Source organism: Oncorhynchus mykiss, chromosome 2 (assembly GCF_057628025.1).
Source record: "Oncorhynchus mykiss isolate SJ-2025 chromosome 2, ASM5762802v1, whole genome shotgun sequence".
NCBI lineage: Eukaryota > Metazoa > Chordata > Actinopteri > Salmoniformes > Salmonidae > Oncorhynchus > Oncorhynchus mykiss.
The window spans coordinates 36,209,529-36,224,633 of record NC_143023.1 but is presented as its reverse complement, the minus strand read 5'-3'; the positions used below and the strand labels follow the sequence as shown (position 1 = coordinate 36,224,633).

Sequence of the window (15,105 nt, the reverse complement as noted above, 5' to 3'; positions counted from 1 at the left end):
TTTCTTTTATGACGACTGTTTTTAGTTCAACTCAAATTAAGGTTCACGTGAGCACTCGATTGTTTTCTAATCGGGTGACGAGGAAACATTCTCTGCTCCTTTTAACAGGTAGGCCACAGTCAGTATCTGTTGTCTATCATGTTCTTTGTACATACTAAATCAAAACACTGTATTCCCTCTTCACATACATCAATGAACACCAAAGGCATTTCAAATGTCCTTTCACTTCCCATCAATGATATCTTTATAAATGACGGTTGAGCAACTCAAGCAAGAGCACCAGATCTGTTGGTGCTCTTTCCAACTACATTGTTTATTGCCAAGCCAAACATGACAATGAGTGATAGTAGGCATGAATCATAATAGCAAAAACAGACTGGCATTCAGGCTAGCTCTAGATGCTCGATTTAATTAGTTCCTGTTACTTTGCAATCTCACCTCCCCTCTTGCTTTTTGCCTTCATATTATTTCTTCCATGTGTTTTCGATATTGCAAAGAATATCACAGGGAAAACCTTTGAACCACAAATTGACAGATTTGGCTAAGGTAGGTTAATATGTTAATATGTCACTGTCTCTGCAAGAATACATCCTTAACATTTGCTAATTGTGATGCATTTAATGACATTCTGAGTCCATTGTGACACTACAGGTGAAATGATACATTGCATTGCATACCATGTAGCCTAGAGCCCTCTGCACAGGGGAGATTTATTTTTGCATGATGGACATTAGCATCATTATAGGTCTCTCCCCATGACTTATATCTCTACCATTGTCTATTAGAAGTTCACGTTGTCTAAGTGACCCTCAATGGTCACTGACACTGAGGCAATATGTTGTAGCTGCAAGCTCACTGTGTGTGGATAGAAGGGGTGATACTGAAGCACACACCAGACACATTTATTCATGTGATGCACAGTTGAGGAGGCTCTCGGTTAAATGAATCAAGTTGACATTTTATCACTTCACCCCCACAAAGTGTTAATGGGGCCAGGCACAATGTAGATCTGCAGGCTTGGTGTTCTTTTTCTGCTGAGCAATTGAATGTGTCCTTTTAGATTAATTTATTCTCATATTTTTTATTCAGAGTGTAACATTTAATGTATGGTTACACATAAACATTGAAGTCAAATCATTAGTGAGTTATCCATTGGGTTTCTGGTCCCTAGTACCTGGGAGGGACATGCTTTATGTATTGACATGGACTAATTATTTGTGGTCACAATTCCCTTAAATTTGTGCCACATTCCCTTAAAGGCCCAGTGCAGTCAAAAACTTGATTTCCTGGTGTATTTTATATTTTATGTATTTTATATATAACTTGATTTCCTGGTGTATTTTACATATATATATATACTGAGGTTGGAATAATACTGTGAAATTATTAAAATTATGATAATGCTCCTTTAGTGTAAGAGCTGTATGGTGACATCCCCAGGCGATAAATGAGTTAATAGACCAATAGATGGGTTGGTTGTTTAGCAACAAAACCGGCACATGTGCAACGATGGGGCAAAACAGATGGGGTTGGCTTACATTGTTGACAACATGTAAACTATATTTCATCGCCAAATGTTTATTGAAAACAAATACATTTGCACAATGAGCACTTATTGTCTCTCAAATACATTTTTACAGTTGTTGGTTAGCTAGCTGGCAAATTTGAGCCATATTAACATTGACATGAAATAAGACAAAACACCTCAAAATAAGACATGGTATCAAGAACAAGATACATCTAGCTGAAATGAGCAACCTACGATTCCACACATGGCAGCTTCTTGTCATTGTTGCTTGCTATCTGACCGTTCAGAATCATAACAAAGCACTGCTTCAAATCAAATTTTCTTTGTCACATGCTTTGTAAACAACAGGTGTCGACTAACAGTGAAATTCGTACTTACAGGTCTTTTCCCAACAATGCAGTTAAAGATAAAGAAGTAAAACTAGAAATAGTGAGACAAGGAATAAATACACAGTGAATAACAATAACATGGCTATATACAGGGAGTACCAGTACTGAGTCGATGTGCAGGGGTACCAGGAAATTGAGGTAGCTATGTACACATAGGTAAGGGTAAAGTGACTAAGCAACAGGATTGATAATAGACTGAGCTGTAGCAGCAGCGTATGTGAATCAGTAGCAGCGTATGTGAATCAGTAGCAGCGTATGTGAATCAGTAGCAGCGTATGTGAATCAGTAGCAGCGTATGTGAATCAGTAGCAGCGTATGTGAATCAGTAGCAGCGTATGTGAATCAGTAGCAGCGTATGTGGTGAGTGTGAACGTGTGAGTATGTGTGTGTGGCATCAGTATGCATGTTGTGCATGGACATATTTAGTGTGTGTATGTGTGTGTTGGGGTGTGAGTGTAAGTATGTGTGTAGGTAGTGTCCAGTGTGTATCAGTGCAAGATAGTTCAAAAAGGGTCAATTCAGGTGGTCTGGGTAGCCATTTGATTAGCTATTTAGCAGTCCTGTTTAACAGTCTTATGGTGTGGGGATAGAAGCTGTTCGGGGTCCTGTTGGTTCCAGTCTTAGTGCAATGGTAACGCTTAGCAGACAGTCTGTGGCTTGGATGGCTGGAGTCTTTGACAATTTTTTGGGCTTTCCTCTGACACCACCTGGTATAAAGGTCCTGAATGGCAGAGAGCTTGCCCCTAGTGATGTACTGGGCCGTACTCACCACCCTCTGTAGCGCCTTTTGGTCCGGTGTCTTGCAGTTGCCATGCCAAGCGGTGATGCAGCTAGTCAAGATGCTATCAATGGCGCAGCTGTAGAACTTTTTGAGCCCATACCAAATCTTTTCTGCCTCCTGAGGGGGGAGAGGCGCTGTCGTTCCCTCTTCACAAGGGTGTGTCTAGACCATGTTAATTCCTTAGTGATGTAGACACGAGGAACTTGAACACTCTCGTCCCGCTTCACTACAGCCCCATCAATGTGGATGGGGGCGTGCTTGCCCCTCTGTTTCCTGTAGTCTACGATTAGCCCCTTTGTCTTGCTGATGTTGAGGTCGCGGTTGTTGTCTTGGCACCACACTGCCAGGTCTCTGACCTCCTCCCTAAAGGCTGCCGCATCGTCGTTGTTGATCAGTCCTACCACTGTCGTGTCATCAGCAAACTTGATGATGGTGTTGGAGTCGTGTGTGAACACGCAGTTGTGGGTGAACAGGGAGTACAGGAGGGGACTAAGCACACACCCTTGAGTGGCCCCCATGTTGATGGTCAGCGTTGCAGACAATTTCCAGCTGGTCAGCACATGCACTAAGTAAGCATCCTGGTATTTCGTCTGGCCTACGGAGAGTGAGATCACCTAGTCATTTCTGGTACGGAGAGTGAGATCACAGAGTCGTTCCGGCCACATCGATGCCTGTACATACTGTAATTTGTGACATTGTCAGACAACCCATCTAAACTCAGCAAAAAAATTAACTTCCTCCCACTGTCAGCTGCATTTATTTTCAGCAAACCTAACATGTGTAAATATTTGTATGAACCTAACAAGATTAAACAACTGAGATGTAAACTGATCAAGTTCCACAGCCATGTGACTAACAGAAATTTAATAATGTGTCCCTGAACAAAGGGGGGGGGGGGGGGGGGGGGGTGTCAAAATCAAAAGTAACAGTCAGTATCTGGTGTGGCCACCAGCTGCATTAAATACTGCAATGCATTTCTTCCTCATGGACTGCACCAAATTTACCAGTTCTTTCTGTGAGATGTTATCCCACTCTTCCACCAAGGCACCTGCAAGTTCCCGGACATTTCTGGGGGGAATGGCTCTAGCCCTCACCCTCCGATCCAACCTATTGCGGAAAGTCTGAGCACTGATGGAGGGATTGTGCGTTCCTGGTGTAACTCGGGCAGTTGTTGTTGCCATCCTGTACCTGTCCCGCAGGAGTGATGTTCAGATGTACCGATCCTGTGCAGGTGTTGTTACACGTGGTCTGCCACTGCGAGGATGATCAGTATAAACACACAACACTTTGTTTCAAATGCTGCAGAGTAAACACCAAATTGTCTTAGCAGCAGGGCAGTTTGGCTTAGAGTTTTAACTTGTTATTGTTATTCATTATTCACTGTGTATTTATTCCTCATGTCACTATTTCTATTTTTATCTTTAACTCTGCATTGTTGGAAAAGGACCCGTGGGTAAGCATTTCACTGTTAGTCTACACCTGTTGTTTAAGAAGCATGTGACAAATATGTTATTTTGATAACAAGACAAAACATCTACCTTTGTGTTTGATTGTTTTGTGATTGATCTACTAAAATAACTTGTGAACTATAGTTTCTATTTATAGTGTTCTATAGAAAAGAGTGTTCTAGTCTCTGTGTTGTGTGACTCTCTATCTTTCTAAACTGTGCCCCACTCATCTCGACCAGTGGCGTAGCCAGAAATATGTGGTTGGTTGGGCCTGTAGAAATTTGTCTGGGCGCCCAATTTAATTTTACACACTTTGCCATAGGGTTTAGAGGTGTATGTGCCGTTTTTTTCAGCTCATCTCATGCTATTCTACACATTTTGCCGTGAGGCTGAGAGAAAATGTAGGATTTTTAAAGCAAATTAAAACTAAAATATAGGTGTGTAGAATGTGATAAATGCGCTGGATTTTGAGCTGTCTTATTTGCTAAATGAACAAATGAAATAGGCAGTGGCATGGTGCATATAGTCATGGAAGCACAGTGACATATGCCTCAATGCAGTCATATTCGTTGCTCATTGGGGGTATGGCTTTCAGTTAGTTCTTTTTGGCAAGTGATGTCATTCCAGGTCATCTGTTTTGTTATATTTAATCAAATCTGACTAACCCAGTGCACTGCTTGCTATGAATTCTAATAGTGTTTGCATATTTAGGTAAAAGACATAATATCCCATTTTAAACACTGACAAGTAAAGAGCATAACATTTTTAAAAATTCAAATAACACAAAATCTGAGTGGACCTCTTTTTTTTTCCTGAGTGGACCCACTCAGGCTCTGCCTTGCCTACACCTCTGATCTCGACACTGCTTTCAGTCACATGTGGAGAACATTTTTTGCAATCCATAGGGCCTCTGTTCAGGACAGGTGTATATGTGCAGATGGGAACACGGCAGGATCCTCTTCTGGACGCTAAAGGACAAACACTCAAGCTAAAACAAGCATAGGATACACATAGCTATCTACATTTGCACTGCCAACATTAACAATGCTGTTGTTTTCCCAAAGGTGTTAATTTGGGATCATTCCCCTAATTTCTAATAAAATAATATTATCTCGTAGTGACTTGGCTTGTAGGTGGGTCAACACAATTTATGGTAACATGGTCTATATCTTTGTTTTAGTCCCTGTTATCACAGTTCATTTTAGAGACATTACCTCCTCATCGCTATGAACACAACAGAAGAAACACAAGTTCACAACACTCCACTACAATAACCCTGATATACAGTAAGCCTCTCACCCCTTCTCATTTTCCAGTCATGTCCAGCTGCTGCTTGCCAACCATTTCTGAGACTGTGTTCGGTCGGCAGCTAACGAGTCTGGGCGCCTCACTCTCGGAGTGCGCGCTACAGCTGTTGCCCTCGCCTAAGGGAAGGGTAGTGGTCGAGTCTCCCCCTACGTGCCTCTGGCAGCACCCCAGCCCCTCACTCAGGCCCCCCAACAGCCGCATCAGTGCCACCCTCAGCTCCCGGCAGCGCAGGGCATACAGCAGTGGGTTGACGGCTGAGTTGACCAGGCACATGGTGCTGCAGAAAGCAAAAGCCCTCTGCTGGGTGTGTGTGAGCTGCACCGAGACATCTGCCAGCATGAAGGAGAGGGTCGGCAGCCAACAGCCCACCATTATGAGCAGAATCAGGCCCAGGGTACGTGCCAATCGGATGTCCAGCCGCATGCGGGCCTGACCACCGGTAGGCGCCCCCTGGAGGCCCGTCATGGAGGCCTCATGCCGATTGGCCCTCCACAGGATCAGGACGTAGGCGCTCAGGATGAGTGACAGCAGCACCAGGATGAAGCTGACCCAGCAGGCCAGGTAGCGGTGGTCGACGTATGGGAAGAGGCGCGAGCAGGGCGGGCTGAGCCCTGTGGGGCACCTCCAGCCCATCAAAGGGAGGAAGGAGATGAGGATGGTGGCGCTCCACAGGGCAAGGAGAGCCAACAGGGCCCTGCGGCGCGTCAACACCACTTTATAACTCGACGCCTGATGTATACACAGATAGCGGTCCAGAGCAGTCAGCAGAAGACTTCCCACCGAGCCGGTGAAAGCCATCGTCACCCCGCCCAGCTTGAAGAGGTAGGCGATGGGGCCATCAAGGCGGTGGAACAGGTGGAAGTCCAGGAAGCTGGTGGTGAAGAAGCAGCTGGCAAAGACGTCGGCCAGGGCCAGGCTGCCGATGAAGAGGTAGGAGGGGCGCTGGCGCAGGGCGGCCGTGGCGGCGATCACACCCAGGACCAAAGCATTCTCCAGGAAAGTGAAGGGTCCGGCTAGGAAACAGATGGAGCCGATGGCTGTCTTCTCCGCCTCAAACAGAACCATATAGCACTTCAGGTCCGCACAGGACCGGTTGACTGTTGACACAGGAACACAATTCAGACATCAGTGATTGGCCTATGTTGTATGGTAGCCAATGTCAACTCACATTACCAATCATTATCATCCTTATATTTCATGCGTCTCTATTACAAAGTTATTCTATTTAAAATATAATGACATAATATTCTAATATACATACCCAGAGGTGATGTGGGGGTGCTGCCATTGTCTTTGGACATCATGGCCCCTACAGAGGACCCTACAGGTTTGTCCCATCCATCCATCTCTTTCAGGTCAGGGGTTAGCTCTGAGATCTACTTAGAGGTGCAGAGGGGAAATGTATGAACATTGTTCTCATACTGTACATACCCATAGAAATGCAGATGGGTCACAAGTCATCAGACAGTACCAAATGTGACCACTGGATGGAGACATTATCTCTGATTGCTTAAACAGAATTTGCTGAATGGTGCATCTCAAATTGTACTTCCTTGACTTTTCGCATGTCTGTTCCTCGCTTCCTTCTCAAAACGCATCGGAGGTGACGGTCCAAGGGGAGGAACCTCTGATCCTTTCCTCCAATGCGTTGTGAGAAGGAATTGCCTCCCTGAATCATTTCAGGGTCTCTTTATGGCAAAAATGTGCTAATAAATGTCTTGAGAATGTGTTTAATTCAAAAACTAGCAGAAAATGAAATCCACCAAAAACAAGCTTCCGACATTCTGCGGGAAACAACCATTTAAACACGGGGACCTATTTTATCACCTCAAAACAAAACTCTGTCTATTTACAGCAGAGAAAAATCCATCCCTTCTAGCCCACCTCAAGAGGCACGGTAAAAACAAATGCATCATCAATAGACATAAAGATACCTCTAGATATGTCTCACTTCGACCTTGAGGCTCTCACTTTTCAAGCTCAACAGTTTCCCGTGTGTATCAAGAATGGTCCCCCAAAGGACATCGAGCCAACTTGACACAATTGTGGGAAGCAATGGGTCAGCATCCCTGGGGAACGCTTTTGACACCTTGTAGAGTCCATGCCCCGACGAATTGAGGCTGTTCTGAGGGCAAAAAGGGGTGCACCTCAATATTAGGATGGTGTTCCTAATGTGTTGTACACTCAGTGTATGTCTCTCTCGCAATGCGTGGGAATACTTATGAACATATTTCCAAAATTAAAATGACTTTGTGCTGATTTCCTAGTGATTTTACGGGTCAACATCTAAATATTGCTCCCAGCGTTGATCAATGCTCAGAACGCTTATATTCTTGATCTGACTGAGTTCTGATCGCACTTCAAATCAAAATCAAATCAAATTTATTTATATAGCCCTTCGTACATCAGCTGATATCTCAAAGTGCTGTACAGAAACTCAGCCTAAAACCCCAAACAGCAAGCAATGCAGGTGTAGAAGCACGTTGGCTAGGAAAAACTCCCTAGAAAGGCCAAAACCTAGAGAGGAACCAGGCTATGTGGGGTGGCCTGTCCTCTTCTGGCTGTGCCGGGTGGAGATTATAACAGAACATGGCCAAGATATTCAAATGTTCATAAATGACCAGCATGGTCCAATAATAATAAGGCAGAACAGTTGAAACTGGAGCAGCAGCACGGCCAGGTGGACTGGGGACAGCAAGGAGTCATCATGTCAGGTAGTCCTGAGGCATGGTCCTAGGGCTCAGGTCCTCCGAAAGAGAGAATTAGAGAGAGCACACTTACATTCACACAGGACACCGAATAGGACAGGAGAAGTACTCCAGATATAACAAACTGACCCTAGCTCCCCGACACATAAACTACTGCAGCATAAATACTGGAGGCTGAGACAGGAGTTACAGTGGGACAGAAAGTTTCCTATGCTGTGGCAGTGAAGAGAGTAGAGGATAGCCCAAGGGTGAGTGACCCGACTGGGAGCCCTCCAGTGAGTAGGCCTGAAGAGAGGGATCCAGAGAGGATGAGTAAGGTTGGATTTATTGTGTTTATAGCCATGGTGATCAACTGCACTGAGCTGATGAAGATAGATCTAGTCGTTAAAGCAGCAGAGTAATATGTGGGTGAAAGATTTTCGTGCAGAAGATCTACAGGAGGTTTTGAGAGAAGGGGTTCCAGCTTCCCAGGCCAATGTCCTGGTATATGATAATTTAGGGAGAAAGCAGTGGGATAGGGTGGTGGGTTTTGGGGATAGTGTATAGGTGCAGGGTTAGATGGGGATGTAATTTAAGTGTGCAATCTGCACTCCGACCTGCAAAAGGCAGCAATTCGCAACACAGCATCTAGTCTGCCAGAAAACCACACGAGGAAGAAAACGCTGTTTGCGAGACGCCGGACAAAAGGCAATTGTGTCAATTTGACCCTCCCGCTACTACTGCCATGTCTACAAACAAAAACCGACTCTTGAAGAATGAGCGCACAACTGGTAAATACGCACTTATAGATGCACTATACAGTTCATTCGGAAAGTATTCAGACCCCATGACTTTTTCCACACTTTGCTACGTTACTGCCTTACACTAAAATTGATTAATTGATTTTCCCTAAATTAATCTACACACAATTCCCCATAAATGACAAAGCAAATACAAGTTAACATATTTTTGCTAATTTATAATACAAAAAACCTATCACATTTACATAAGTATTCAGATTAATTGATCAGTACTTTGTTGAAGCACCTTTGGCAGCGATTACAGCCTTCTTAGGTATGACGCTACTAGCTTGGCAAACCTGTATCTGTGGAGTTTCTCCCATTCTTATTGTCGCTGCACATCTATTTTCAGGTCTCTCCAGAGATGTTCACTCCTGCATTGTCTTGGCTGTGTGCTTTGGGTCGTTGTACTTGTTGGAAGGTGAACCTTCACCCCAGTCTGAGGTCCTGAGAGCTCTGGAGAAGGTATTCATCAAGAATCTCTCTGCACTTTGCTCTGTTCATCTTTCCCTCGATCCTAACTAATCTCCTATTCCCTGCCGCTGAAAAACATCCCCACAGCATGATGCTGTCACCACCATGTTTCACTGTAGAGATGTGGGCCACGTTTCCTCCAGACATGATGCTTGGCATTCACGCCAAAGAGTTCAATCTTGGTTTCATTAGACCAAAGAATCTCGTTTCTCATGGTCTGAGAGTCTTTAGCTGCCTTTTGGCACACTCCAAGCGGGCTGTCATCTGCCTTTTACTGAGGAGTGGTTTCCATCTGGCCACTCTACCATAAAGGCCTGATTGGTGGAGTGCTGCAGAGATGGTTGTCTTTCTGGAAGGCTCTCCCATCTCCACAAAGGAACTTTGGAGCTCTGTCAGAGTGACCATCAGGTTCTTGGTCACCTCCCTGACCATGGCCGTTCTCCCCCAATTACTCTGTTTGGCCGGAAGGCCAGCTCTAGGAAGAGTCACAATCCTGTCTCGGAGTTCCACTGACAATACCTTCGACCTCATGGATTGGTTTTTGCTCTGACATGCACTGTCAACTGTGGGACCTTTAAATAGACAGGTGTGTGCCTTTCCAAATCATGTCCAATCAATTCAATTTACCACAGGTGGACTCCAAGTTGTCGAAACATCTCAATGATGATCAATGGAATCAGGATGCAGATGAGCTCAATTTTGAATCGCATAGCAAAGGGGCTGAATACTTCTGTAAATAAGGTCGATTTTAGAATAAGGCTGTAACGTACAAAATGTCGAAAAAGTCAAGGGTTCTGAATACTTTCCGAACGCATTTTGGACACCCCTTCAAAATAGTGGATTCCACTATATCAGCCACACCAGAAGCTGACAGGTGTATAAAATTGAGCAGTCACCCATGCAATCTCCATAAACAAACAATGGCAGTAGAATGGCTTTACTGAAGAGCTCAGTGACTTTCAAAGTGGCACCGTCATAGGATGCCACCTTTCCAACAAGTCAGTTCGTCAAATTTCTGCCCTGCTAGAGCTGCCCCGGTCAAGTGTAAGTGCTGTTATTGTGAAGTGGAAACGTCTAGGAGCAACAACAGTTCAGCTGTGAAGTGGTAGGCCACACATGCACAAAAAAAGGCACTGCCAAGTACTGAAGCTTGTAGCGCGTAAAAATCACCTGTCCTCGGTTGCAACACTCACTACCAAGTTCTAAACTGCCTCTGGAAACAATGTCAGCACAGGAACTGTTCGTCGGGAGCTTCATGAATTTGAATTCCATGGCCGAGCAGCCGCACACAAGCCTAAGATCACCATGCGCAAGCGTCGGCTGGAGTTTTGTGAAGCTCTCCGCCAGCTGGACTCCAGAGCAGTGGAAACGCATTCTCTGAAGTGATGAATCACGCTTCACCATCTTGCAGGCCGACGGACAAATCTGGGTTTGACGGATGCTAGGAGAACTCTACCTGCCCCAATGTATAGTGCCAACTGTAACGTTTGGTGGAGGAGGAATAATGGTTTGGGGCTGTTTTTCATGTTTTGGGCTAGGCCCCAAAGTTCCAGTGAAGGGAAATCTTAAAGCTACAGCATACAATGACATTCTAGATAATTCTGTGCTTCCAACTTTGTGGCAACAGTTTGGGGAAGGCCCTTTCCTGTTTCAACATGACAATGCCCCCATGCACAAAGCGAGATCAATACAGAAATGGTTTCTCGAGATCAGTGTGAAAGAATTGGACTGGCCTGCACAGAGCCCTGACCTCAACCCCATCGAACACCTTTGGGATGAATTGGAACGCCGTCTGCTAGACAAGCCTAATCACCCAAAATCAGTGCCCGACCTCACCAATGCTCTTGTGGGTGAATGGAAGCAAGTACCCGCAGTAATGTTCCAACATCTAGTGGAAAGCCTTCACAGAAAAGTGGAGGCTGTTATAGCAGCAAAGGGGGGACCAACTCCATTTTAATGCCCATGATTTTGGAATGAGATGTTCGACGAGCAGGTGTCCACTTACTTTTGGTAATGTAATGTATGTCAGTCAGCTGGCTATCTGCCGGCAGAGACTTCTATTGCAGTAACTTTGAATGGCTCTTGTTAGTACTACTTAGCCTGCTATAAGGATGAAGTAAGAAGCTAACGTTAAATGGAGCCTACCCAACAGGAGTAAAAAATACACTAAGTTCTCATAATAACTTTGCTTTACAGAGAGTAGGCTACTGAGACAGACAGTGATGTGGCGCTCAGTGGTGAGGTTGAGTCAGGCTGCAATGCATGCAGGACGAAGCAGAGAGAGTGGTTAGTACGGTTGTTCCCAAACTTGGGGTCGGGCCCCATGTGGGGTCCCCTGAGAAAATCTGTACTAATCTTCTCAAACAAGTTAGGAACTGAAAAAAAACAAGATGTTTCAATATGAACATCTCCACATGGTCTTATCTTCTGTCATAGGCCTAGGCATACATTAGAATGCAATCAAAATGCCAACAATACAGTTTTAAATATGTAATACTTTTTCCTTCGTCGCTGATGCTACGTGTCAGTGTAAATCATTTCTTATATTTTCCCCATTTTAGGGGTATAACGTTACAATTGCATAGGTAATAGGCTATGTGGGTTTTTTTGTATCGTTTTTTTATGTTATCGGGTAGATCAGCTTTAATGTTACAGATAGACTGTGACTTCTATCAATATAACTGTCTGAATCATTTCCAATATATACAGTGCATTCGGAAAGTATTCAGTCCCCTTCACTTTTTTCACATTTTGTTACGTTCCAGCCTTATTCTAAAATGTATTTCAATTATCTTTTTCCCTCATTAATCTACACACAATACCCCATAATGACAAAGCGAAAACTGTTGTTTTTTTTGTGCAAATGTATAACATTTTAAAACAGAAATACCCCCCTAACCCTACCACCCCTCCCCTAACCAGAGTAAACTAATGGACAACAATACTTAAGCTTCCACTTCCAGTTTATACATACTACATACATTTCACCGACAGTACATTTTACATCAGTTATCTTTTGTTTGTTTTTAGTCCCAGCCTTCAGCTACCCTCCACCCCTCCCATCTCTGAAGACCATCCACTTTTGATTTCTAGCTGCCATATATTTTTACACTGTGCTGTGATGTTTCGTAAAAGTTATGGACCTTTCTATTCTCATATTTTCCACAGATTATACATTAAAGATAATCCCCTTTGCTAAGAATATTATTATGTTATTGATGGATTATCTATGACTCATCAAATCACCTAGCCGTGCTATTTGCAGAGTTAGCTCTAGGTAAATGTTGGATTTGTGTTTTTTGTATATCGACTTAGGTGACTGAACCTACAGCAGCCAAGGTGATAATGGCTGGGTTTCATTTATTTGTTTTTTTCTGTTCTCCAAATAGCATTTGAAAATTTAAATTGTATAGAAATGCAGTCAATGAGCTTCAACTTTCAAAAAGGACCTCACTAAAACTCAAACTCTAGTTACAGCCGTGCTGTCTCTATAGAAATAGGACATTCATAGCCAGACAAATAGGTCACTTTTTTTCAGCATTGCACCAGTGCCCCACTTTTTGCTTACATTTAGTTTTCATTTGATCCGGTTCTGAATGATCATCATTATTTTTTTTCATCACAAATATCCTGCTTTATGAAAGTATATTTTGGAATATGGGGGCTGGAGAAATAGGAAGTAAATTACTTTTCACAGAGAACCTTATTGACTTTAGTGACAATATTTCTAAATCTGCTTGGGGGAGATAACGGCAGTGTATATGCACTTATTACACCACCTCAGGCTTTCCTCTCTCCTTTGTGTGGACCTGAAATATCTTTTGATTGGCAGGTCACACTAGGTTACTTTTCTGTCCCTCGAAGGTAGTTGGACCACTCATACATGTCTTAATTAATGCAAAGTACACAAACCTATTACTGACTCATGGGTAATAATTTAGATTTACAGTATGACCACAGAGACATTTTAACAAATGTTGAAACATACTGTGTCAACTGAGTTGTGATACTGCAACAAGGCAAGAAGACTGTCACAGACGGATGTGTTTTAAACAGTCACTTTAAAACATGCAATGAGGTACCAATTCATAAATGCAATTAAGAAAAGAACACATGGGTCACAGACTGATCTGGGTCCCAGACTGAAAATCAGACAGCATCATCTAACATCTAAATGCATGCAAAATCCTAAGGAGAGCATGCTTTGTGCTTCAGAACCTAACAATCATGCTCAGCATTTCCCTCGTAACAGGTTTCAAACAGATTGTGCAAATAATTATTTGCTCTATGATGCTCAGAAACCAGAAGGTAATGTTTCTGCCCTGTATGGGGTGGACTGTGTCGTGGTATAAAATAGTACAAGAATAAGGGCAGAGTGCTTACCTTGTGTGGATGCTTTTCTGTCAGTTCTGTTGTGGTGTAGGAAGAAGACAGACCAAACTGATGACCTCAGCTACAGCGCCACTGAGTTCCATCTAACTCCACTCCCCAGAACCAGTCGGGGAGGGAGGGAGGGAGAGAGAGAGGGAGAGAGGGAGAGAGAGAGACTGATGTCTGACCATTTGCAGTCCCTGAAGTACTAACATGTTCACGCTTTCTGCGTGTTAGGCTCATTGTAATGGCACGTTTGACTCCATTCTATTTATTCCATACCAGCCCGTCCTCCTATAGCTCCTCGCACCAGCCTCTACTGGCGCACAGAGACATTGGCATAAGTGTATGCACAAATGTTGAAACCTACTGTGCCAATTAAGTTGTGACACTGCAACAAGGCAATACTTTCACGGACCTATACTTTCACGGACCTATATGTTATAAACAGTCACTTTAAAGCATGCAACGAGGTACCAATTCATAAATGCTATAAAAAAAAATAGCACATGGGTCACAGACTAAAAATCAGACAGCATCATTCTAACCCCCATATACAGTGCATTCGGAAAGTTTTCAGACCCCTTGACTTTTTCCACATTTTGTTATGTTACAGCCTTATTCTAAAATTGAGTAAATTGTTTTTTTCCCTCGCTAATCTATACACAATACCCCATAATGACAAAGCAAAAATAGGTTTTTAGACATTTTTGCAAATGTATTAAAAGTAAAAAAAGTGAAATATCACATTTGCATAAGTACTCAGTACTCGAATCTTCTTGGGTATGACGCTAAAAGCTTGGCACATCTGTATTTGGGGAGTTTCTCCCATTCTTCTCTGCAGATCCTCTCAAGCTCATTGGATGGGGGGCGTCACTGCACAGCTATTTTCAGGTCTCTCCAGAGATGTTTGATCGGTTTCAAGTCCGGGTTCTGGCTGGGCCACTCAAGGACATTCAGAGACTTGTCCCGAAGCCACTCCTGTGTTGTCTTGTCTGTGTGCTTAGGGAAGGTGAACCTTCGCCCCAGTATCTTATCTTTTACCAGATCTAATGTGTTACATGCTCCTACATTAATTTCACATTTCCACAAACTTCAAAGTGTTTCCTTTCCAAAGGTATCAAGAATTTGCATATCCTTGCTTCAGATCTATAGGCAGTTCGATTTGGGTATGTCATTTTAGGCGAAAATTGAAGGGAAAAAAGGGGGTCCAATCCCAGTAACTCTGTATTGTTGGGAAAGGACTCATCATAGTCTAAAATAATAAAGGCAAGTGTGGATTATTTTCTGTCAGTTCTGCTGTGTTGTAGGAGGAAGAT

The 15,105-nt window shown here is 43.5% G+C and overlaps 1 protein-coding gene across 1 annotated transcript; it reads right to left on the bottom strand.

Moving 5' to 3' along the window:
• Window positions 1-3,441: 3,441 nt before the first annotated feature.
• Window positions 3,442-14,146, bottom strand: cnr2 (cannabinoid receptor 2). The gene is made up of 3 exons (XM_021561380.3): window positions 13,799-14,146; window positions 6,716-6,830; window positions 3,442-6,551 (listed from the first exon to the last, which is right to left on the bottom strand). Exons 2-3 carry the CDS (start codon window positions 6,798-6,800, stop codon window positions 5,452-5,454), a joined length of 1,185 nt encoding a protein of 394 aa, XP_021417055.2. The 5' UTR covers window positions 6,801-6,830; window positions 13,799-14,146; the 3' UTR covers window positions 3,442-5,451.
• Window positions 14,147-15,105: the final 959 nt, after the last annotated feature.

What these genes read in the sequence shown, in the direction of transcription:
- cnr2 (XM_021561380.3), bottom strand. Translation starts at nt 6,800, where the DNA reads ATGGATGGATGGGACAAACCTGTAGGGTCCTCTGTAGGGGCCATGATG. An exon ending in CACCCCCACATCACCTCTGG is followed by an intron (nt 6,552 to 6,715) that starts GTATGTATATTA and finishes CTGTGTCAACAG; the next exon opens with TCAACCGGTCCTGTGCGGAC.